The sequence below is a fragment of the Electrona antarctica genome (genome assembly GCF_951216825.1).
Source record: "Electrona antarctica genome assembly, chromosome: 6".
Lineage (NCBI taxonomy): Eukaryota > Metazoa > Chordata > Actinopteri > Myctophiformes > Myctophidae > Electrona > Electrona antarctica.
In genome coordinates, this window is record NC_136811.1 from 44,562,612 (window position 1) to 44,589,264 (window position 26,653).

General features: G+C 45.0%; 1 protein-coding gene across 1 annotated transcript in view; it reads left to right on the forward strand.

The window, feature by feature from the left end:
* bckdhb (branched chain keto acid dehydrogenase E1 subunit beta) overlaps window positions 1–26,653 on the forward strand; it is a 62,486-nt gene that overhangs the window by 21,449 nt on the left and 14,384 nt on the right. The window contains exon 9 of the mRNA XM_079503038.1: window positions 26,244–26,330. Coding sequence (XP_079359164.1) covers window positions 26,244–26,330 — 87 coding nt within the window. The remainder of the gene's footprint in view (window positions 1–26,243; window positions 26,331–26,653) is intronic.

Below are 26,653 nucleotides of genomic sequence, written 5' to 3' on the forward strand. Positions count from 1 at the left end.
GGATTCCTTCCACAGCTGGTAAGACTTGACAACCATCTCATGTTGCCTCCATTTTATGCTGGCTATGGTGATATAATAACCAACATAATGTTTTATGTAGGAAGGGCTGGTCAAACCACACAGTGATGCTTCTCCTTTTTGTAAAGTGGGGATTTCATTGTCCTGTATTTTGATATGGGAACAGAAACTAAAGTTTGTGGAACAATGGTGCAGAAACAGACAGCAGATGCAGAGCTTTTCCTTGGTCACCAGGGGTGATGAGCACCACAAGTTCACCAAGTGGCAGCAGACTAAACCACTAGGGCACTGTGCTGGAAGGTAGATGAATGGAAACGTTGAATGTTTTGCAAAGCCATTATGAGATGTGAAAGCCTGGGTCAAAGTAAAACCTTGAGGAACTGGACAGTCGAAGGGGAAGCGCGCAATTGCACATCCCATGACCCTCAAAATGTCACTATAAATGGGCCACTTGAATACGTCTCACAATGAATTTGTTGTGTGTCAAATGACTTGTCTTGGCACACATCCCCAGCTTTAGCGGCGTATGAGTTTGTTTTTGTGAAAGTATTTTTATTGTGCAATCTTTATGTGCTTCTGGTCACACATGACACAGTCAGAAAGCACTGTGAGGCCTCTTCCTGCCAAGCAAATCTTCTAACCGACAGTTAAGGCACAGGATGAAATTGCGGTAGGAGGGTAGTAATTTAATAGGGAGTCCGATCGGAACCAATGGCACTGACTGTAGTGTTCTACTGGCACTGGGGGGTGGGGGGGGGGGACTTGAAACTCGCTGTAAGCAGTCTGTTTGTTCCCCTCTGATACAAATGTCTGTGGTGATTTTCTTTTTTAAATGGGTTATTGCCCCATTAAAACGGATCCCTTGAAATTGAATAGTGTGTTTTTTACGATACTTACTGTAGAGTCCTAGGGGCAGGCCTGTCACCCCAGTCTTGTCAACAACTTCTCTCCATGTCCTCTACCCAAATGTCCCTGTGGATACAGTATCTGTCATTTTTACACCATAGCCTCAACCCGACTGCTCATCACTGCGTGGCACACTGTTGCTATTCTCCCCCAGACCCATTTAAACTGAGAGTTACGACACTGATCTCGCCATGACACGGTCATGCGGTTCCTGTAGCCAGTGTGCTCCATAAACAACCATTAAAAGGCATTTGATGCTAGAACTACACGGTTGTGTTTGGAACTTGCCCCATGGCAAGCTTTACTTGCGCATCCTTCTTGTTTTTGTTCTCTCTGAGCACAGTCAGCACACCGAAACATATATTATCTGTTTAAAACGGAAGTCTATTGGTCATAATTGCCACACGTCCCACCCCAACCACCCTGTCAATATGGTCAGTCTGGTATTGTGTTGGTGCACTGCCATACCCAGACGCTGCATGTGAGACCCGATCTGAGTCAGTCTGGTATTGTGTTGGTGCACTGCCATACCCAGACGCTGCATGTGAGACCCGATCTGAGTCAGTCTGGTATTGTGTTGGTGCACTGCCATACCCAGACGCTGCATGTGAGAGGTATTGTGTTGGTGCACTGCCATACCCAGACGCTGCATGTGAGAGGTATTGTGTTGGTGCACTGCCATACCCAGACGCTGCATGTCAATATGGTCAGTCTGGTATTGTGTTGGTGCACTGCCATACCCAGACGCTGCATGTGAGACCCAATCTGACAGTTGAGCTGAAAAGGCCTTTAATCAAGTTCTAATCAACGGTTATTTTCACATATGAATGCACTACAATTAGAGATTTTGTATTTTCGTCTCTTAATCAATTTGAAGCACAAGGCCAAATGTTATGGCCAGATGTGTGTTAAGAGGCAGAGTAAAAACAAATGTGGGTCTCATTTCTGTTATGTAAGACATTCAATTCCTCTGTGAAGTAGAAGCAGAGCGGCTGTGTGTGTTTTCATGTTCGGAGACGGCGTGAGACCAGGGAATGAAAACAGCGCTGACATTATGAACAAGGACCACAGGTCAAATATCAAGGCCTGTTCCTTTTTAATGCATAAGGGGTGCTGTGGAGATTATAGCCTAGGTCGGGCCCTAGCTTATCCAAAAATGTAAAGACCCTTGTTTATGCTTTGGTGGATAATCGATAATTGCTTTTCTTGTTTTGATAAAGTTTTTTTTAAAGAATTCTGAAAATCTTTCAAGATTTCATAAATGTTTAGAAGATTTCCTGCCTATAATGCCATTCCCAAAATAGGGACCCCAAGCTGAAAATGGTTAATCCAGTGGCGTGTTCTACTGTTATAAAGCGCATACTGTCTGCTAACCATTTTCATCCATTGAGCACGCACGACCGATACTATAGCCTGTCGTGCAGGGAATAATTATGGTATACCATCTGAAAAAACCTAGGCTACAGCACTGGGTTAATCCTATGGTGGCATAATGTTATTGTACAATGCATCACGGGCTCATCACAGCATGCTACTTTTCATCCCAAGGCACTTGATACCTTATGGGAAAAGGTTTTATATGGTGCCACCATTTGATATTATTGAAGGCGGCAGTTTATGATTATGTGATGAGTACCAGATGAAAAACAAGACTTTAAGGCCCTCATTTATCAATGGAGAGTAAATTCTTCCTCAAATTCGAGTGTGGGTGTTGCCGTACGTTCACGTCGGCACGGCATTTATGAAGTGATCGCAAACAGCTGATCCTTGCTTAATTTCGTTGATAAATGTGACGACTGAAATCAATCTGGCATGCCCTATGAAATCAAGCCTCGCCCTCGTTTTTGCGACATGAACAACAATACGACCAAACAACGTATATGGAAACCATAGCTACATGATGGAAAGCTAATAAAAAGGTTTCCCCCGCTCGCCTCGCTGCCCGCCTCACCCCCCCACGCCCCATTTTTCGGCATGATAAATGCTGAAAATTGCGGTTATTCCGCGTTGATAAATGAGGGCCCAAGAGTCTAAAAGTCTCACTAGTGGCCTCTAGAGGTTGTGCTGCTCCACACCCAACCGGCATTTTGGCCCGAAAGTTACTTTAGACTAGAGTAAAGGCCATGGGGTCACCAAAATCTGTAGGATTCATCCTGCTTTAGAGATCATTATGTTCAAAGTTGATATTTTGACATCCTTTCGTCCGTCATCCAGAGGCAGGTCACTCGGGGAGCTCATTACTGTCTGATTGTATGCTTCAATGGTTCTTAACTTCTTCCGTCACTTGAAGAGTCGCTTTTCATTTTCCGTAAATCATAAACATTTCCCAGTCCGAGTGAAAATGTCTACACATAGCCAGAGGAAATTTACGCTGCTAAAAAAAGACTGTCTTGTCTTATTCCAAAAACAACACACATTTTTGAAATATAGCATATGCCCTGAATATAGTAGGGCAGACAAACAAAGTGACATGCTGAGAAGGCTGGAGTGAACTCAGTCACCCTGAGCAGTGGTGCCCTAACTACTGGGCGGCGCTCCCTGTTACGGGCAAGGCTGGCATCTGGATGCTTCTGTGGCTGCAGCCTTGCTGATGCTTACACTTTTGACCCACTTCTTCACGCAAGAAGCTGTCCATGCAGAACTGCTATGAGTGGAATGGCAATATATAACGCTATTTACAGTTTATAGGAAGCCTTGTGTTGTTTGTGTGTTGGATCTTATGCATTCTTAGTTTTTGGGATCAGTGTCCTCTCAGACCTGACCTGACCTGACATGGCCTTGCCCAAGGAAATAACCAGTCTATGTTCAATAAGTATTGGCAGGTACCTGCGAATATGAGAGGCAATATTTTCAACACTACATCATTACATAATGTACCTTAATCTTTAGTTGTTTTGTAACCACACTGTGTGGAGCTGATTTTTCATTAAGAACCAAGCCTTTTGTAAGGCTATTATTCGGGATTCTTGGAGCAAGTGCCATTCTTAGCCAGTGTGCAAAGCAAATGGTGGCTGTGCTGTCCAGCTTGACCAGCAAGTCTGCTGTGCATTTCACTGACACTGGTCTTTTGAAAAACTGATTACTCATGGGTGCGTGCGTGTATGCGTGCGTGTCTGTGTGAATTAATGAAGAGAAAGAGGTGTATATCCGACTGCTGGCAGCAAATTTTGCACATTTTGCATGTGCCATGAGTCACAGTTACCTTCGATGTGTTTGTGTGTGTAGTCTGCTTATTTAGTGAGTATGTTGAGTGCAGTAAATGTGCCTTTCAGCATGCGAGACCATTCAGGCAGCGCTGTGGTGGAACGTGCCATCTTTCCGCTTCCTGAGGGATCCACTCTGGCGGCAACTAGCTGTACTTAGATCTAAATATATTCAGCTCTCTTGTTGACAAAGGGAATCATGGGCAGAAATGGATGTAAAAGTGGAGAAAATGTGAGTGATTTTCATTTTGTCTCACTGTCTGCAGCGGTCCAGTAAACGTATAGTCGTTAATTTAAGGGATAAACAAAATGGCTGGTTATCCCCTGCCAGACCCGCGGCTCAGATGATATACTGTGGAAAGTCTCGCTGTCTTGCTGGGTCAAAGTATGTGCAGGGAGTTTGTGCTGTACAGATCATGAGAGCTCTGCAGGAGAGCTTTTTGTGTTCTTCACTGAGTGGGATGTTACACCCCCTATCGTTTTAATACATTTAAATGTTTTTCAGATGGCCCTTAAGCACTAGCTCAAGGTTTGTATGACGGCACGGTGTGTGTGTGCCAGTCAGCGTTATAAAACATCTCTGGCCCAGTTATTGTATTAGATTTAGTGTGTCGTTGTTGGTGATTCAGCCGCTTTTCCAGGTTTTCCCAGACTCTGCCAGTGTGGAACCATGGAGAGTAAGGCGGCCTGGCCGGTCCATAATAGAGTTGTCTGCTCCCAAGCTATGATTGGAGATGGCACTTCCCATGATGGCTCGCACAAGGGCTGCCGGGCAAACGTTCTGGAACCTTTAGCGCCTTAAAGCCCCTCTACAATAGGCCTGTTGTTTCCCTGTGCAGCCCTCCGCTCAGGTTCCTAGCTATTTTGACTGCTTCACCCTCCATGGGACACAAACTGCCCTCCAAGGCAGACCTGTCCAAGACAAACGTGCTGGCCCCAACTGGCTAACGTGATTGTGATGTGGTTGCTAGTTTCAGGGCGGCCACGGAGGCGGCCTTCAAGGGAACATGCATGCTTGGGCCCTGATGTTCCCCAATAAAACGCTTTGTAGAATAACCCGCAGCAAATTATGTATTTGCCTGATTTTATAGAAGCCTGTATGGATAGAGCATCCCGCTCTTCCAAAACCCGGTCCAGGCACTGGAATGCTGAATGTGAACCAGAACCACAGGCCTTCGGATCATACTTTTACTTGACCCATTTTGGGCGGGAACCCCTTTTGGTGTTAGCATTATGTTATGCTTTAGCCATTGAAAAATAGCAGATCTACAAGCTCATAGCGCGCCACCGAGTGGCGCGCTACGAGCTTGTAGGTCTGCTATTTTTGAAAAATTGAAGAACGACTGACATAGAAACATGGCTTTTTCAGACAACTGTCAGGATGTAGAAGACATTTATAGAATCTGATCTCAGGTCAAAATGGGTTAACGTGTACTTTTCTTCTCCCTTTTATCACTATAGGACAGTGGTTCCTAAACAGTGTGCCCTTTCGTAAAACAACCACACATTATTATTATTCCGAGTCGTTTTCTGGTTGGAGACTGGAGATGATGTCACCTTTTTTTTTTGTTACGATGATTGGCTGTAGGGGTTGCCTGTCATCGTTGTACACCCGCAGCCAACCAATAAGCAGGGTCCAGAAGACTCTTCCGCACAAATGAACGGAAATGCGTTTTTACGAAAATCCCTGCAGTTGATGGAGTGGATCATATAATTCATACAATCATATATTGGGAGATCTAAAGGTCAGAGGTCCTTTGACGAATGACTGTGAGGAGTGTGAGCTTCAGTTTCCCATGACCCTCTAGTACATATTGCCGAATTTCGTGGAAAGTTACGGCACAGAACTGCCAGAACTGCAAAAAGTTGCGGAAGAACAAATTGTAGAAAAACAATTATTATTATTATTATTATATATGAAAATATACGCACATGTATTAATTATGGTTAATACATATTTTGACTATATTTGTCATTTTCCAATGCCGAGGGGAATTCTAAAAATATATATTTTAACCAATTTCAACCTGCCATCCCTATTTTGGGCATGTTATCATAGACGAAAATCTTTCATCTTGCATTTTTGCTTTAGTTCATTTAAAAGTTTTCACAATACCAAAAGTAGCTGATCATCAATAAGCTTACAACGCAATACAAGTATGACATACGGCTTAAGTGGTTAATCGTATTGGCACTAGTAGTAAGTAGTAAAAAAATAATCACTGACAGAGTGACAAGAGTGATAACACATGTTATTGAGGCTATCTTGCACGGATATGAATACAGGCATGCCTTGAGGTTTTAGCTTTCCCCTTGGTGTGCCTTGGGCACAAAAAGTTTTTAAACCACTGCTGTAGATTGAGTTCAAAATGTCAAGTGTCAGTCACTAAGACTTTGCCTCTACTGCAGGGATTTGCACAGAGCCAAAAAGCTGTCAAGCTATACAAAAAAAGTAGAAGCCAATGTAACAATCTGTTTCTTACATTTTGTTTGTAAGCATGTCATAATTCTATCTGTCTACCTTTGTCTTACTCTCTCTCTCTGTCCTGAGTGAGTGTTCGCCTTCTTTGCAAGTCTATGCTGGTCGACATGTCTGCAAGTGCAATCTGCTCCTATAAAACGCATACTGTAACCGTCCCATTTTCCAGCTCCAGCGCCACACATTCTGCTCATCATATAGTGTCCTTGAATGACCCATCCTGAACATCTGTGCGGTTTGTTTTGTGATGGGGCCCTTCTGCTGTGTTACGCTGATTTGTTTTTCTTTTCTTTAATCGTTAGGCTTTTACCTATTATTGTGAATAACGTTTTTAATTGTGCACTTGACATTAGACTCACCTGCAGGGCCAGGCTGAAGCGTTGTGCAATGCAAACACATTGGCATTGTGCAGTTCTCTCCAGGTGGTGGTAGCCCTGCAGGCTAGAGCGTGTTTATCCCATTTTGGGCGGGAACCCCTTTTGGTGTTTTAAACATTGTTATACTTTAGCTATTGAAAAATAGCAGATCTACAAGCTCACGAGCTTTGTAGGTCTGCTATTTTTGAAAAATCGTAAAAATATTTATTTCAGAAAACTGGAGGATGTAGAAGACTTTTTTTAAATTTTGAGTTCAGGCCTAAATGGGTTATATGTCAGGCGAAGGTGCTCTTGGCTTCACGAGGTGGTGGGAGTCGCTGCTGACGATCGCCATGGTAACAAGCGTGTGTTGGCAGGCGACACAGAGTGGCAGGTGCTCCTAAATCATTCCGTTTAGTCTAGCTCACTAGCAGAGTGGAAGATGTTTTTGTCTAAGCCTGGCACCAGATTGCCATTGCATTTGGCTCAAGCACCTGATAATTCCACCGGTGGTTTCTGAATACAGATTATTATTTTACCTAGGTTATTTAGACACTCAGGATAGCATAAATGTACTGTAGGTCCACATTGTGGCTACTAATGCTCCTCGCCGATAGAGGCCCAATAGAGAGGTGTGTAAACTTCCGCAAACGTGGTCTCTAAATAGACGCATCTTTGCCTGTGCAAACCCGCTGAAGTCTTAGTGACTCCATGCAGTGCTGCCTGGCCCTCAGCCCTCCTGGTGATGCAACCAATTTGGCTGAACCTGTTTAACTCCACACAACACATGCAGAAGGAGTCATCTGAGGACTTGAGAGCATCTGTGTGTTCACAAGGTTGCATGTGTTTTTCTGTTAGTGTGTGCACAAGTGCATGTGAGTGTATTTTGTCCAGAGATGGAAATTTCACTTTTTCTTTTGTTATCCTGGGCTAATGGGAAACTGTCCTTGGTTACTTGATAGAATGAGAGCTAGTGAGAGCTAAAGTATAGGGATGTGCATGACTGACCTAAAGTATAGGGATGTGCATGACTGACCTAAATAAAACTTAATCGACTACCCAATCAACTGTACTTTGAACAATTTTTCAAATGTTGTTATGACAATTAACCCTCCTTCTTTCGTGTAACGTCAGAGGTCCAACTCGGTGTCGTGGAGCCACGCCCGCATCTCTGGTCCTAGGTCGAAGAGGCATTGCTTCTGAGGGTAGTCTGTCTAAGGGGCAGGTGGTGATTGTATGGGCGGCGGGGGCTGCTCAGGGTCACCGCAATCAATGCTGCACTGTCTGCCAAGCCCCACTAGTGCATTGATGACTTGAAGTGACCAACCCCAGTTCGTAGGCGGTTCAGTGTGGTCCATTGCTGGCGTGGCAGGTCATCTCCTCCTATAGCACCATCTCCTCGGTCCCAGATGTAACAATGGATGTGAGAGGGCCCGGCTGACCCCCACACCTGCTTCCACACTGCTGCCAACCATGCATCTCTGGAGATGTCCTCAGAGGTGGAATTGTGCATCTCTTGTGCTGCCTTGTTGTAGGGGTGGCAGGACTTGAGTCTGCTTGGAGGCGCTAGAGTTGTTGTGGTGTTGTGCAGGATGTGCCAGTCGTGCTTTCCTGGCCGGGATGAGGGTGGCAGCCTCCCATCGGAGGCCGGCCAGTGCTATTCCCGCAAGGAATGGCAAGAGGGACACAGGGGTGGGCTTCAAGCATCCCAGATTCGGAGGCCGTTGTTAATAGCCACGTTGACCTTTCTCGCATGAGGGCTTCTGCTCCAGACTGGGGCGCAGTATATATATATATATATATATATATAATTGTTTTTTATTTTTATTTTTGTTACCGATTCGTTCATGAGAGTTGAGGAAAAGTAGAATCGGAGGGTGAAGTAAAAACACATGGTGCAGGTGCAACAGCGTTTCTTGGAAATGATGCTGGTTTCATTGTGTTGCTGTACCAAGTGCTCTTTGGGTCTGTTGACTTGTAGAGATAGGACCTACTCTTATCAGGGGCTGCTTTACCTCCCGCTCTCGCTAAGTGGCTCTGAGGCATAATGTGTGTCCCCTGGCCAAAGACGGTAGGTAAATACTGTACAGTACATAGATTCAGCCAGGGGTCTGGCAGGATGCAGTACACTCAGACATGTTTGTTTGCGATGCACTGAGATGGAAAAAGACGCGAAAGGCAAACAAAGTCGGGAGCGCCAGTATTTTTCTGCTCAATGTCAGGTTTAACATACTGTCCTTGTTTCGACGGCTGTGGTTTGTTATTGTTTTCAATAATACGCACCATAATTACAGTGGATAAGACGCCATTTGGGAACGATGAATAAGATTCAGTTGTTTTGAAGCAGCTTTTATAGAGAAATTATAATTGAGTGCAGCCGTTTGAAGAGTCACCCAGGAAGAGGGGATGAATGGAAAATATTCCAGAATCAACCACATTAATAAGGAAACTGTATCATTAAAGTTATTCAAGTTAACGTTATTATTTTGTAGTGGTATGATTGGCACCAGGAATGGAAATCCTACTTTGATAGTACCAAATGTAAACACGAAGCCGCAATACTTTTTTTTTGGGGAATTGACTTCAGATATTTAAACCATATCCTCTGTCGGTTTCAGGGGGAATTGACAGTACAAATCAATTAGTGTAACGCAGAATCGACCACGATTGCACAAGTACTGCAATCGGCTGGGTATGTATGTCAGTGTTGTACGTTTGGTGATGGGCTAAGTAAGTCATGTATGGCCTACTTGTGTGCAAGGCGCAAGTTGGCACCTCAACAGAGTGCATTTCTAGTTTAAGTTATTGTTTCTGCCATGCCGAAGGCGTGGCTGAGACTATATTTTGGCCCCCGTCCGAACATCATCCAAATGGGGTACACATTATCGATCTGTCAATTTGAGGGGCGCTAGCAGCTATAGTGTAGATTTTCATCTTACACAAAGATTACATTCCCATTGACAATGAATGGATGATGTACGATGATAAGAGCGCCCCTCACTTTACACGGGTGTGATTTTTTGTAGTTCAAGTTCAAGTTATTGTTTTAAAGTAGTAGTAGTATGTCTGGGAGCAGAAATTGAAATCCTACTTTGATACACAAGAAACCACAATAGATTAGATATTTAAAACATAACCTCTGTATAGGTAGTTGATAAATGAGCCATACTGTCAGTTTCTGGGGGTGTAGTTCACACGCTGCACAGGTGGTGCAGTGGTATCTGCCCAGCACTGCAGGGTGAGCTTTCGCTATTTTGTAGGCTTAATTGAAGGCTTACAAATAAACAACCAAAATAAAAATCATACTTGTGTGAAGTGAGGGGCACCTTTTGGGGGCACGCACAAAGGCTATAGACTTGACTGTGACATGAAGTAACGCGGGTGCATGAATAAGACAAACATAACAAGTCCATAGACTTGGCTGCCACATGACGTCACTCACAATGAAAAGCCAGATGTTGGAGAGGCTAGTACCCCTCAAACGTATCCAATTTATTAGTAAATAACCAGGTCGAAGAGGCTTCTTGTCGGTATCAGCCAAAGTGCAGTCTATCACCGTTTCGCAATGTGCTAGATCACTGGGAGATGGATTTGTGAGGTAGAGCACATCAGCTGCCAGTACTTACCGCACGACTTGCCACACCCAAGCCATGCTACTCATGCGCTGAGTTGGCGGTACCCGGGATCGAACCCATGACCTTGTGGTCCAAAGGCAAGTGCTCTACTGACTGAGCTACACGGAAACTAAATGTAATAGAATATGTGACCTCGGTCAGGCTCTACCTAATTGTGGTGAAACGGGTCTCACAAGACCTGCTTGAAAAGACATGGATTATACTTCAGGAAAGACATGTTTATGGTCATGTTTTGCAGAAAGCTCTTTCTCAAACTATCTGCGTTTCCATTCCACCGTAGATCAGGACAAACCTTGAATTTGTTAATGTTTTGGAAACCAGCTAATATCAGGATGTCATCTTACAGATACAGAATACTGTTCAGTTTCCTTTCAAGTTTGTGATTGATGAGCCCTAATATAAAGTTTGGTTCTACTAGACTAGAGGCTTTTTGACCCAAACGTATCCTGATCTGTTTTCTGTTACCCTTGGTTTGACACAAGCTTGTCTGCTGTGCCTGCCAGGCGGCAATGTGAAGCTCTGCCTTTTTCCCCACTTCATATGAGCACTTGAACCAACTTGCACCAAAGTGGTAATGATGTCAACTTATGAACTATCCCGCAAATTGAAACTTGCCGACTTGAACTTCGTAGCTGTTCAGTGGAAAAAAAGTAGACCAATTTAAATTGGGATTATTGTCGGTTAAAATTGGACCCAAGAAAAGGACGGATGTCTGTTTCTTACAGCAACTTGATATGATTTCATTGTCACTCACGCGGACAGAGGTCTGTTGCTCATAGTACCGTTATTATTCTCCTCCCAGCGAGGCCTGAGGGAACAGGCCAGCGATTCAGCTGTGATCATATCGAGCTATGAAAACACCGCCGAGGCCACTCCGACTGAGACAGGTCTCCGAGGGGCCACATGCAAATGTGCTGAAGAAAGTCAGCTGGCAGCCACAGGTTCAGAACACGCTTATTTGATGCTGATTGCCAGTGGTGGAAAGTAACTAAGTACATTTATTCAAGTACTGTACTTCAGTACAATTTTGAGGTACTTTTACGTTATTGGAATATTTCCAATTTGCAATACTTTTACTTCTACTCCACTATATATCTGAAGAAAATATTGTACTTTTTCTCCACTACAGTTACATAGTGACTTTGTGGATGTTTATTGTTACAAAACACACTAACCAGTTCTACAGAGTAGTTCTACATTGCAGTATTGATACTTTTACTTAAGTAACGAATGCGAGTACTTTATCCACCACTGATTGCATGTGAACATGCAATGCAGAAGACTGAGGCCCAGTGCAGCTCAGCAGGTTTGAGTTAAGCCCCCGAAGCTCCATGAAACTCTCAAATCTTAACTGAGTGACTGACTGCACACCATTAACGAAGCCCCGTCTTGCCCCCAGCCCAGCTAAGATATGGAAAGGTCTTACATTACTTCAAACGAAGGCAAACAAGCACATAATCTGGTCCCTGCGTTATGTCTGCGACATCACTTTTCAATTAAAGACATCACTTTTCAATTAAAGTAATTTATGAAGGGCCTTTCTCAACAGCCTTCCAGTGGGCTGCGCAGTTCCATGAAAACTTTACCATACGCTATAGAAGTGCAAGTCGAACATGAATTCTTGTTCGGTTTTCAAATTTGAAAGGTAAGCTTTGAACTTATCATGGAGATCATGATGTGGAACAGAGCTAGCACCAGGTGGCCTCCAGATGATGGCCCAGAAACCGCTTGTTTTCACTGGATATAGGGTGCCTGTTGGACACATACAGTAGCCTAATTAAATTGAAACCATCTTTTTATATGTTTTCATATTGTTTACATTGTTCATATTGTTGTCTTTTCTTCGTCTGTCCAAACACGAAAATAGCGTTATAGCGTTTGTTCACCACCAAGTGTCACTGTTGCACAGCCTAACACACAGACACACACAGGCCAGGGAGGAGGGCTTGTACAGTACAGTACTGTACAGTACATGTACTGTACAGCACCACTCACTTCAGACGGTATGATTTTTGAGAGGCGCCAGTCCTTCCTACAGGTATACACGGGTTTAATGTTTGTCATAATGTAACTCATTACGTCATATTATCTCTTTCTTGTTAATGGCGTTTAATGTTTGTGTTTGCACCGTTTGTTTTATATCACCATTACAAAACCTAATCGACATGAGTTAGACTCTAATATATTAGCACCCCTCACTTGGTGTGATTTTTGAGTGGTGCAAACCACTCCAATAACCGGCTTTGTCTGTATGTTCGTGTAACCTGTCCACTCAAAAAGGGAGCATGGTTGCTATGGTTAGTGTGTGACGTCACTGTTGCACCACTCAGTTCACACGGGTGTGATTTTTCTTTTTCGAGTGGTGCTAGCCACTCCGCCCCGCGTGCGCGTGTGTGTAGTGTTGTTTGACCACCAAGTGTCACTGTTGCGCAGAGTACTGTACAGTACGAGTAGTACAGTATGGTGTACTGCACAGTAGAGTTTTTGAGTGGTGCTAGCCACTCCAAGGAACAGCAATGTGGGTCCCTATGTATGTCTCTATCCATGTCCACTTGAGTACGGCACAGTGACCTAAGGTGTCACTGTTGAGTAGCCTAACACACACACACCACTCAGTTCAGATGGGTCTTATTTTGTTTTTGTTTTGCTTGTTTGGGCAAATTCAGTACAGGCCAATGTCCTTGCCCCATGGTGATAACTGGGCAGTTTCCACTTCCATGGTGGCAGCCCAGCCATGACTAGCCTTTATCTGAATCTGTGGTCTGGAGCAGTGCCAGGGAAGGGACCGGCCTCCTGCTAGTGATTAGCCCACAGACAGACTGGGACTGTCTGTGTTTCCCCTCGCAAACCCCAAGGTCGCAGCCTGTATCTGCTTACTGGCCCTTCATAACACTACTCGCTCCCGCTGCTCTAATATCTCTGGCCCAGTGTCGCCACCACCACCAATATAGTCACTGGAAACAATCATATTGGGAGAAAATGGCCAGAGAGGTTTGGACTCGACTGCCTTCATTTGTCATTACTGTAGCCCGTGTCTGTAATTACAATGTTAACACCAGGCACTGTGGACTGAGCCGGCAGGACTTTATGGGTGGGGGGTGGTTGGAAGAATGCTGGGACAAGGGAGACCAAGGGCAGTCATGTGTGCCTTTTGGCCGTTGTCAGTGTCATAACTCTGTCATGTGTTGTACCGCGGCGGTGTTTTGCCGCTTATATCAGTGGAAAATTACTCATGGTTGTTTTTCGGTGGTGGATCAAACTCTCTCTCTCTTTCTCTCACACTGTGTTGCGCTCCGACTCCCTCCCTCTCTCTCCCTATCATCTGTCACACTGGTGAAATCTGTGACACTGCAGAAGCCATTGACCATCTTGATTGTGCTGTGTTTTGGGGCAGACTTAGAAGATTGTATCAAAGTTTGACCTATCTCTTTTTTGTGATAGAACGTCAACATCAACCTCTCTTCTCACTCTCCTATCTCTCGCTCCTGTCTCTGACTTTTCCATTCATCCTAGACGACAGTCGTCGTGTCTCTCTCTCTCTCTCTCTCTCTCTCTCTCTCTCTCTCTCTCTCTCTTTTCCTCTTCTATCTCTGACTTTTCCATTCATCCTCCAGGCTGCAGCTAGTGCTGACATTCCTTAGCCAGGCACTGGAGATTTCTAGAATTCCTCCCTGTGTCACCCGGCTGAGTAGAGCCTTACGTTAGCTGGGTCCGCACGAAGAGGCTTTGAGATCTGATAGAAACAAGACATACTTTGACAGAAGACAGGCACAGTATAACAGTTATTGAATATGTTCGTTATATCTGAGAGAAAGAAACAGATGGAGAGAAGCCTTTACTTTGATATATCCTTGAGGGAGAGACGGAGAGAGAGAGAGAGAGAGAGAGGAAGGAGAAAAATATACAAGGGACCCTTTATACTCTTTCAAGGTTTTTTCCTGGAAGAGGTGGAAGGATGCGTGATTTTGTGTGAAGCTGCCCAGTCCATACCACTGACACCTTTATAATCACTCATATTATGCACACAGACACTGCAGAAACCTCACACAGACCTGAACCTAATTAATTACTGGAGTCACCTACACGTCAATATATCACTAGCTCCAGTTGTCTCCTACAGAGATTAGAGGTGATTGATTTATTATCATGGCAAGGAGAATGATTCTAAACTATGCAAGGCAATAAATGTCACCCACCCTCCACAGCCGTGTCCCGTGTTCATAGAGTTCTTTTTATTTTTTATTTGTTTTCCATACCCAGGCTTTGATTGCTAAACTCTCCAGCAGCAGGAACAGTGGGGGACAGCCATGTTGTCATGACACTGAACCCTCTGAAAACACTTTAGATGTGATGGGCCACTGTGCCTTGCCGTCCAGGCCGGGGCTATTGATTTTCCACTGAGGAGGAGGGTGTAGTTAAGGATTTTTGGCCAGGGGTCTGGACAGATTGAGATCATTGAGGTCAGTTTGGAGGTTGATAGCGAAGCCCAAGTGGAAAAGGCGGCGTGCGCGTGAAGTCATGTGGATGGCACCAAGTTCTGAGTGCAGACATATGCATGTCCGTGTACACACATGCAGGTGTTTTGTTTCCTCTTATAGATCCGTATTTCTCAAATCATTTCTTACGTTTTCGAAAATGACTCATCTACAGCTCGATCCTGTAGATTGGATATTTTCGAATAGCTGCAATGAGTGCTTAAGTGCTAATTTAAACTGTTCCTCATTTTGTTGGGTACACCTGTTGGTCCTCAGACCCTGCTTTGAGAACCACTGTTCTTCTACATGATATGAATATGAGCTCCTCTGTGCACCACTGGTAGAAGATTGGCATCACAGTCATACGTGGAGATTTGCAATCATAATGATAGACGGGTTGTGATGAAAAGAGTTGAGCCAGAAGGCAAAGCTCTCTGTCTAACGAGCAATCTTCGTTCCTACTCTCACCTATGGTCATGAAATGTAGGTCATGACCGAAAGAATATGGTCGTAAATACAAGCGGCTGAAATGAGTTTTCTTTTGACGTGTAGCTGGCATCTTGATTCTTCCTATATAGAGATAGGGTGAGAAGTTCAGTCACACGAGCGAGACTTGGAGTAGAGTTGCTGCTTCTTCGCCTGGAAGAGAGCCAGCTTAGGTGGTTCGGGCATCTGGTTAGGATGCCTCTCGGTCATCTCCCTAGGGAGGTCCTCGAGGCACATCCCACTGGGAGGAGACCCCGGGGCAGACCAAGGCGCAGTTGGAGGAAACACAGCGACTCACTGGCCTTGAAACGTCTCGGGATCCCCCAGGAGGAAGTCACTAATATTGCTCTGGAGAGGGAAGTCTGGAGCTCTCTGGTGGAGCTGTTGCCCCCGCGACCCGACTACGGATAAGCGGTTGAAGATGGATGGATGGGTTGTTTCGAGAGAGGGCATTGGGCCTCTCAGTGCATTATGTAGGGTTATATTTTTGGATTCAGCTTCAGTTCATATAGGATACAAAACAGATGTGTGTTATGTTTAACTTTGCAAGTTATTTTGATTCACAATAAATGTTTGGATTATGTTAATTGTCACGAATCAACTATCATAAATATCATACAATGGGACCTTAAACTGTAAGTGTAACTTAAAGGACATGGCATGCATTCACACAACACACTCGCGTGCGTTCACTCCCTAGAGTGAGACATAGATAACCAGAACAGTGGAGGCAAATGCGAATAACATTTTATAGTTGATTGGGATTTCTCCCAGTCCCACACGCACGTCTTGATACGCTTTGTGATTTATGTTTTTCCCTAATTCATATTACCACATTTTAATTAAATTTACGCCTCCAGATCAACAGACATGCAGCCATGCGTCTTCACAATTGCCACACAAACACCAGGAGAAAAGTAATAGTTGTAGTGCGTGTGGCTGATGGAAATACCACAATGGGAGAGAGAGAGAGACACATTGCTGCTCTTCAGAGTGGAACAACTGAGCAAACACTGAATTCAGTCAAGATGTGCTCATGATTGTGAACTGTACTTTGCTGAAGTTTGGGCTGGTCCCAGGTGTTTGAAAATGAAATGTGTTGCACTAACCCACTCTCATTTTCTCATAATGGTTAGCAGCCTCCATTCAATCTCAATATAACATTTCCAATGTATTTACCTCTGGGCCCTGTGTTAAGTACATTTTTTATTCAGATATGGCATTACAATTACAAATCCTCCTTTACAAGAAATTATTGACACTTAAAACTCTTTGGATCTATTGGAGCATTGCAGCCTTCACTCACATAGACACAGCTTTGGGATGTTACATCCCCAAGAAACCACCCTTTGGTTATGTTATTCTCATTTTTATAGGGCCCTAAAGAGAACATATGATTGTTTTTACTGTCTGTCAGTGTTCATACATGTGGTGGTATTTGAGATGCCCATAGGCGTACTGGCTACTGAGCCATCACCAGGCTGGCGTGCATACACGGTAGTAGTAGTAGTACTTGTTTATGTGTGTTTGTGTGTGTGAGTGCCAGTGAGTAGTCAGTGGTATGGTTGCAGGGCAGAAAGGTTGCGCTCGTGTGTGTGTGTGTGTGTGTGTGCGCGCGCATGTGTGTGTGTGTGTGTGTGTGTTTGTGTGTGTGTGAGAGTCAGGGTGTAATTGAGTTGAATTGGTTTTAATGGCTCTTTATGGGATGTTTGGAGTTATTTCTGTCTGAGGTCTCCCCTGGCGTCCTGGCTTCTCTGGAGGATGGCTTGGCCCCAGGCCCAGACCTGAGGCCATTCATTCTCTTGCTCTCACTCTCTCCATCTCTCCCTCTGATTTTCTCTCTCTCCCTCCCCTGCTCCCCCTCTTCTCTTTACCCCCACTCTGCAGTCTCGTGAGAGAGAGAAATCGAGCAAGCATGTGGGATCGAAAGGAGAGAGAGAGAGTGCTTGTGTTTCCTGCCTCGCTTCAGTGCTGTGATTTAACAGGCCTTCGCGTCGCCGCGCGTTCACCCCTCTCGCTAATCGCAACGCGCCACTTAAAAGGCCCGCGCAAGGAGTCAAGCTGTGTTGCGACTCCCATTTGTCACGGAGATCACATGGTAGCGCATGAGTTAGGACCCTGCGGCGGCCGCGCGATTACAGGGCCGGCGGGAGGGACCAAAGCCACCGGCGGCCGCGACGAGGACGTCTCCTCACCAGGCGGCACAGTTCTGAACTTTCGCTCTTTCCTGTCACAGTATGATGGACTGCCTGGTGGAATGGAAGTGTACTGAGAAGGCTGGGAGCCACTTTGGGGGCCCTGGCGACTTGTGTGTTCGCGCGTGCGCGATTGTATGTGCCTATATGCTCATGCCAATTTTCTTGCGTAAATTTAGATCTGAAAAATATATGAACCCTTTGGCAGCTTCCCCTTGGTTTTCTTGTCTCGTTTTTGGAAAACTTTGTCATTCAGAAAGCACATAATGAGCTTCTGTACTAGTCCAACCACAGCCTTGTTTTGTGGTAGTTTGAACTGTTTTTATTTGCTCTTCGTCCTCATATAGTCGCACACTGTCCTTTCAGAATGAGTTAGTGCCCTGTGATAACTGTCTACCGTATAAATATGGCTCTGGTTGTCTTCGTCTGTCTGTCTATGTCCCGTCCTGTTTGTGAAAATAGCTTCCAGTGGCAGTCATAAAAGCAATAATCAGGTGTGAATATGAAGGGTAATGAAAAGCTCTGGGGGTGTGTGCACGTGCAACCATGCGTAATGTGTATGCAAAAGTGCGCAAATCTTGAGTATACGGTATGTGCCGGCGTGTGTGCGTGCGGCGCGAACTTGTTCTTTCGGGACCCCCTCGTGTATATACACTGTACTGTACATGCTATTGCGGGGCCCCTTTGTCTGTGTGCAGTGCGCGCCCGTTCACCATGGGAGCGTGACCGCTGTGACCCAGGGCCTCTTGAGGCCACGCCAGGCCCTGTGGGATCTGAAGGCCAGCCTGTTGGCAGCCTCTGTCTCCATGGTCAGGAACACTGGGGCCGAGAGCGAGATAGGTAGGTGGATGGAAGGAAGGAGGATGAGGACAAAAAAGGAGGGAGTGAGGGAGGCTGTAGAGCACAGGTTTTCAAAGTGGGGGCCATTTAATTTCAAATTCAAGTCATCCGATTATTGTGCCGGTTTAACCACTGTCAACCTGCCGTCCTTATGTTTGGCACGTCGTTATTGTAAAAGGATTTCTTGGTATGGAAAATGTGGGAATCCCTGATGTAGAGAACATGGATAGAGAGAATGGGCTATATGGATGGATAGTATGAGGAGGGATGGGAGCGAGTGGGATGGAGGGAGGAAGATCCTCCATGCTGCTCATTACGTTGGGTGTGTATGGGAATGGCAGTAAACATGACATTTCCCCCTGCAGCCAGCGGAACGGCTCTGCTCCTAATGACAGCCCTGCCTGCAGCACAATGAGCACTAAAGCTGCAACCACCACCACTGTCGCCCAGCCCGGCCCGGCCCAGCCACCACCACCATCACCACCAGCAGCCCTCCCTGCTCCCACTCGGCTTCAAGCGTGGGCATGGAGGCGGAATTTATACAGAGAGCATCTCGATGGGACTGGGAGAGCTTGATTTGATCCCTCATCAATCAAACGCTTCCGATCCCATTGAGTCGGGAGCGCTTGAGCACATTCTATAATTCAAATATGTTACGGAAGCATTGCTTACAGTATATCCCCATGGGGAAGATGGCCTACCTGCAGGCTGAGTTTAGGCTTTTTGCTTTGATTCTGTTGAAACGAGCAGGATTTGTTGGTTGCCGTTTGTTGGCCCCTCCTCCCAGGCTCAACAACACCAACAGTGCACATCTACTGCCCAAAGGTTGATGCCCAGATGTGTCTCTAACGACATACAATGAGAGATTATCTCTTCATAATGCCAGGCCCATAACAATAAGGTGAAAGTGCCAAAAGTAATTAAAGAAAATAAAAGTTTTTAGAAACGTGCATGTTGAAACCCCTATGCAGTATGCACCACAACATGTTGCCATAAGGCTTAAATGAATGTTTGTAAACTTAACCAGCAATCTCTTAAAGCTGGGAGCTTGTGTCAAGGCTGTGATTTCTGGCCTCAACAGACCAGTTGAATCCAGGACCAAACTGGTGGATTTGTGTTGTCTGTTGCAGAGTTTAGCTTCTTTGTACTTTCTGCTATGTTAGGCAGATGTGTTGCAGACAGATATGCCCATAATACTGTAACTCCACCACAGTACAGTCACCATGTGCAGAGGGACTCCCACTTTCATGTAACTGTTGGCCGAGTGCCTCTAGGACTTGTCTTTCAATTACATTATCAGCAGTCTTGACTCTGTACGTTTGATAGAGAACTGTTCCGTGGACATCATTTACGCCTATTCACTCTCCTTACCTACAAAATAAAATGTCCCTCTGTGCACACTGCACAGCAAATACACTTATGACAGGATGGAACCAGAATATTAATAATAAAATGTCCCTCTGTGCACACTGCACAGCAAATACACTTGGAACCAGAATATTTGCAGACCTAGGCCACTTCCAGGACACTAAAAACTGATTCTCTTCCCACAGCCTCCACACACAAATTCAGTTCTCAACACAGCGACCCAGCATTTCTCTTCTCCTGTCATCTCTCTATCTCTCTTCCAAACCACTTCTGCTCTCTGTGCTGTTCCAGTGAATAGATGCTCCTGGCCTGAGACCCACCATTGAGCTTCAGTGATGTTACTTTGTCCCAAATGTGTCAAACGTTTACCAGGAGCCTCATAAGACAACACACAAGATAAGGCCCACACTGTAATAAACGCATCAGCCTCACAATGAAATGGCTCTGCCAACATGCCTTTTGTCAACTTGAGGTTGTACTGAAAGATTCATTGCATGTTTGTTTGTACTCGGCTCACGCAAAGCTTGTAATTTGTTCTCACCCCTCGGATGTGTCCGACATCATCTTCACATGGGGGGCCTCTCTCCTTGTGGCTCCTCTCAACAGTACGACTTTTGTCTCCACTCTGAGCCTGAGTCCTAAGTTTACCAAGATGAAAGGCTAGTTCTGATGGGCAAATAAGAGGACTAGCATGACTTTTGAGACGAGGGTCAAGCCACACGATGAGAGTGGATGGTTTTGTCTTCTGAGAACTCATCTTGCACCGGAAGCAACAGGGTTAAAGGACTGCAACCACAATTGCTATGTACGACTTGCAGTGCTGTCAGAGTCTCCTGTCAGAAATGAAGAAATGAAAAGAAACAAATACTTTGTGTGTGTGATGGTATATTTCTTAGGGCCCTGGAAACGGGCAGTAAGATGAATGAACCCCATTGGACAGTGCTGCTGTCCAGACTGACAGTGTTGTCTGACAACAGAAGCCACTAGAATTGGCCTTTTGTGTAGAGACGGTGAATGCCACATACTGTAGTAAAATGGACAGAAACGAGCTGATAGATCTGTGTGGAGACAGACGTTTGAGTAAGGTGTAAATCAGAAGAGCACAAAAAAACCTACTCCTTTTTTTTCCTTTTCTTCACATTGTTCTCTAGTTTTGGCATACTTCCATTCACCGCACAACAGACGCAACAATGCAATGGTTCATCCAAACCCATAGGCAAGTGTTTTATTTAAGAGATATTATACCAAATCTCTGTATAGACCATTTTACACCATCTTCAAGTCGCAAACTATACGAAAAAGTCCTTCTGCACACCTACAAAGGACAGGTGCGTCGGATAACAGGAACTGATAGGTAGAAAAAAGAGAATCCCGCACACTGTCTTCACTTAGGTTGTTTTTTATTGCAACGTTTCGGTCGTCAGACCTTCATCATGCCTGATGAAGGTCTGACGACCGAAACGTTGCAATAAAAACCAACCTAAGTGAAGACAGTGTGCGGGATTCTCTTTTTTCTACACCATCTTCAAGTGAAATATAATAGCCTAGGATTACTATGTGATTATGTACAGTATGAAGCAATATTACAAAGTGGGAACAGCATAATTTTAAATTGACAATGTGCTCATTATTTTTTCCTCTGTAGCTGGCAAGTACGTTTGCGTCCTAAATGCTCCATACCCGCTATGCCACTGTATCCAGTGGCTATGTGTGTTCCCAGACATTACCACATTATGCCATTTTTCAAGCATATTGTCATTATTAGGCAAGTAAGTAGCTGGCTGGAAAACCTCTGCCAGCGAGCTGAGGCCTTTCCCAATTCCTGTCACTCATTCCTATGAAAACGATGAGCATTTAGAATGCATCTCCAAACTGGGTTGTTGCCGTCGCCCCCTGTGGGGCCCTAGGGACAGAAATTCTATCCCACGATATTGTAATAACAGTGTCAGGCTTCTTTTGTGCCAGAAGCATCTGAAGAATGCGCTGCTGATGCATTGTTCATGACGATGGGTCTCTCCTTCTGATTGGTTGATCGTCACACAGGGAGATAGAGGCAGTGCTGGTGTTTCAGGGTGAACTCAAATGCTTATGTAAACACATTCTGTGTGCGTGTGCGTGTGTGTCTGTGCGTGCGTGTGTGCGTGCGTGTGAGACACAGATGAGGAATGGGGTCAGCATCAGGGTGGGGCAGAGTTGGGCAGCAGCTCTGTTTATTCGTCCGACCTGTGTGAGTCATATCGCTAAGGCAAACCTAACAGCAACATGTCATATCAAGACACCGGCCCCCCGATTCAAGCCCCGCACTCTGAGCTTCTTCACTTTGTGGCTTGCCAGGTGTTGTTATCATCTCTGCTTGTTGTTATAAACGTCCACATTCCTGAACATGTTGTCATATCACTGATTCGCGCACACAATGAACTCGTTCTCCTGAGCTGTGCAGTGATGCCTCCGAATTACAGTACCAGTTTATATAACGCTATAAATGTGTATATATTATATATGTAAATTATTATTTTGCTTTAGTGCTAAGAGTTTTCTCCCCATCCCTTTTCTTCTTCTCCCTTTGTGAGAAACAACAAAATGATGGAGCTTGCGCAAAAACTAATTTCACCCACTTCTTTACAGCTGTAAACCAGCAAGGTTACTTGGGATTCTTGATTCTTACGTTTTAAATAGGGTGAATTGGCATGGCCATCAAGTGTTCAAACCAGCTACGTTATTAATGCTGTCAGAAGTTCAGGACTGCAGAAAGGAACTGGTTGGAATAACGTGTTCCTTCCACACACTACGTCCAACTGGGGAAACTCCCCCCTGTCAGGTGAAAAGAAGCAGCTTGGACTCCTCATGCATAGACGGAAGCATGAGGTCAGTCCGCTGCCCCCCCAGGTTGGCAGAGGAAGTGTAGCGCCCAGGATTACATTAGATAATTGACACTGGGTGAAAAAATGGATTACAAATTTATTTAAAAAAAAAAAAAGAAGTTCGGGACTGCTCCGTGCTGATTTGCCAGCTTCTTAAATAGCCACCCTTGCAGGACAATCCCGTCCAGTGTGCCCCAAACCAGGAAAAGGCCCCTTTGGCAACAAGTCAAGCTTGAGTGTCTCATCGTGACACACTGACGTTTCTTTCAGCCAGCTCTCCATATTACCGTGTGGTACAGTCTACCACAGTCGGCCCGTGCCTCACAGCCAAACCAGGGACCTCAGCAATGTAAACATTTGCCTCTTTAGCATCAGCGGGATGCCCTGGAACGCTCCTGTGTTTGATATTGTGCGGTCCCCATGGGAAGAATGTGAGGCCTAATTTGCAGTGCCATATGGCTGCGTGTGTCGCATACTTTCAGGGGGTTATTTAGATGCATTTGGCTGTATGTTGTTTGGTTTGTGGCTTTTGCAGGAGGAGGAGGCAGGTGACATTCACATTCGGTCTATTTTAGCGTGCGCGTGTGCGTGCGTGCGTCTGTTTTTAAATGAAGGGAAAGAGAGAACTGAGTGGTCCCATTTTTGCAGTGGAAACTCAACTCAGCTTCCAGAATATCACACCAGGAATTTCACTCTTGCTTGCACAGCTAAGCCTGGGCATATATTTTTATTAAGCCCCATTGAAACCTCTACGTTGGAAAATAAATCCTCGACAACAAGTAAATTAGCGCTGGTATGCATGTGAGAGTGGCATAGTAGACTCATTCCATTATGAACTACTTTCAAACGGGTGTCCTCCCTATTTTAGCATGTTATTGTAGGCTGAAATTTAAAACATATATATAAAAAAAACATTTCAAAGATTTCCTATCTCCCCAAAGTTTCAAAATGCTCCAATAGCAAAAACAGCCAATGCTAGGGCTAGGGCTTTAAGCAACTAGTCGAATATTCAACTAGTCGACTAGTAAATCCACTAGTTGACCTTGTTGGTACTAGTTGACCTTGTTGGTACTAGTTGACCTTGTTGGTACCATTTTTTTTCTTTTTCTTTTTTTTCTCCTTTTTTGTAGGCCTCAAGATCAGCTAGATTATAGTTATAGTCACCAATGTACACCGTTTTTTACGAATATTATTAAACAAAGGGAGGGGGGGGGGGTTACATAGGTAGTTAAACAACTAGTTGACTAGTAAACTATGCAACTAGTAAAAATCACTAGAAGTGAAAGGCCTAGTACAAGCTCACTTGCACTGCGTGGTGAGCGTCATATATGATGAAATACAGTATATAGAGCTTATGTGGTTAAGGTGCATTAAGGATCCCTAAAAGAACAAAATTTAGACACGAGAAAGAGAGGAATGCAAGGAAGAGAGAGAAGGTTTGCTAGAGTTTGCAAATCAGGACACAGATATAGTTTTGGTCAGGACAAGCGGAGAGACGTACAGAGTGGATGAGATCAGATGATAGTATATAGTAAAGGGTTTTATGCTCGGGTAGATGAAGGGTGGAGCAGTGGCATCCTCGTTCAGTAATGTTGGGTTACAGAAAACCCAGATGAAAAATGCCTGGGAGGCAAAGACCTCTAATGTCCATGATCGTCCTCTCTCGGCCCTGCATGCCGCCTAAATCAGACCCCCAGGTTGTGTGTGTGTGTGTGTGTGTGTGTGTGTGTGTGTGTGTGACATCCATTTTGCACACATGCAGGGCTATGGAGAGTGAACAGATATAGTATGTGTGTACCGCATGCAGGGCTATGGAGAGTGAACAGATATAGTATGTGTGTGGCTATGGAGAGTGAACAGATATAGTATGTGTGTACCGCAGTAACCGCACAGTAAGCAGTTTCTACTTGCTGACGTCCTTCCACTGACCCGAGGATGGCCTCGGCAGATGAACGTCCAACACTTAGTCTCGCATCCCCCATCCGTATGCATGTTAATGCACATCAATTGTGCATATACAGTACACGCAGATATCTTTTAGAGAGTATTATGTGTTTTACCACATGAACCCTATAGAGCGTCACAGTCCCGCCGCCTACCAGGACCCAGGAAATGATTCTCTGTTCATTTTCCTCATAGACATTTCAAAAAGTATTTATTTAAAGACCTTTTGAGCCTCGTACAAAGCCAACTCGAGTTGTGACAAATCATGACAACAAACACAATTTTTCGGGCCGAACAAATAATTAGAAAGAAGAAAACGGCACTTCTTTTGTTGTTTTTCTTCTTTGTAATTATTTGTTCGGTCCAAAATGTTGTTTGTTGTCATTGATTTGTCACAACTCGAGTTGGCTTTGTCCGCGGCGTAAACGTCAAATACTTTTTGAAAAGCCTATGGAGAAAATGAATGGAGAATTCACTTCGTCGTCATGAAAGGGGGGGGGGGGACTGCGAAGCTCTATATCGCCCCTGGGCATGTCATAATAGGCCAACAACCAGCAGCACAAATAGCGGAACAGTCGCTGGAAATTGTTGAACGTTCTGCAAAATAGCACCACATCAAAGTATACAGGGTTTCAGTTGTTAATTGAGCGTGCCTGAGTGTGTATACTGTATAGACAAATCCAAGTGCCCTCTAGGCCAGGTGTAGGCAATCAATGCTGAGGTGTCAAAGTGCGCTTAATGTGACACCCCAGCTATGCGTCCAGGGCACCCCCCCATGGTTTTGCCTATAGTATAGACAAATCTGCATGTGCTAATCCGCACGTGCATGTGTATAGCCACTAGACACATGCACGCACGTGCGCACACACGTGCAGACTTGGCAGAGGAGGTGTTGTCGGAGCATGCAGTGAAGTCTCCCAGAAGACCTCTTGTGGGCTCACAGTTCCATATCCAGTTTCATACCCGTTCACATTCATGCATCAAAGACAGCCGCACACACACACGCGCGCGCACACACATACACACACCATGTACTGTAAGAATGTGATGAAGCGATCAAGTTGAAAACATCTCATGAAAATCGCAGAGCGTTCTGTTTTCCTTTGCAGGCATCATCAGCCTGGTTGTCTGTCAACGAAGCCAGCAGCTGGTACCAATCTCAAAGTGATGGATGTCAGAAATATTTGATTCCTTTCACAATCCCTATACCGTATATCTCAATTATCAATCATTGATTCCGATGATGCGTGTGCCAAACGTCATTAAATTAGTTTAGCTCTTCACTTCATTGTATTTAATTTCCATGTTGCTGATGATGCCAGCCACATGGGTTCCAGAGGCCTCCGGCTGGATGCTGTCAGCAGGCCAATCCATTCAACACCAGCCATGAGCACAGTGAGCCGAGTGCTCGACTTGTTGTATTGATTAGCATGTGCATTTGAGGCTTATTTGTTTTTTTTTTCTTTACCTTTTTCAGTCGGTGGTGAAAACCGGGCGCTTGCTCATCAGTCACGAGGCCCCCATCACTGGAGGGTTTGCTGCTGAAATCAGCGCAACGGTGCAGGTGAGTGAGTGTACTGTACTGTGTGTGTGTGTGTGTGTGTGTGTGTGTGTGTGTGTGTGTGTGTGTGTGTGTGTGTGTGTGTGTGTGTGTGTGTGTGTGTGTGTGTGTGTGTGTGTGTGTGTGTGTGTGTGTGTGTGTGTGTGTGTGTGTGTGTGTGTGTGTGTGTGTGTGTGTGTGTCTTTTTTTTTGTGCGCGGCGCTGTGTGCATTTGGTATACATGTGTGTCTTGTGTGGTGTGTTTGTGCCGTGGTATTTTGGGGATTTGTGTGTGCATGTGTGTGTGTTTCCCCTGTAAATGTGTGTGCATGTATGAGCTTCTTTGT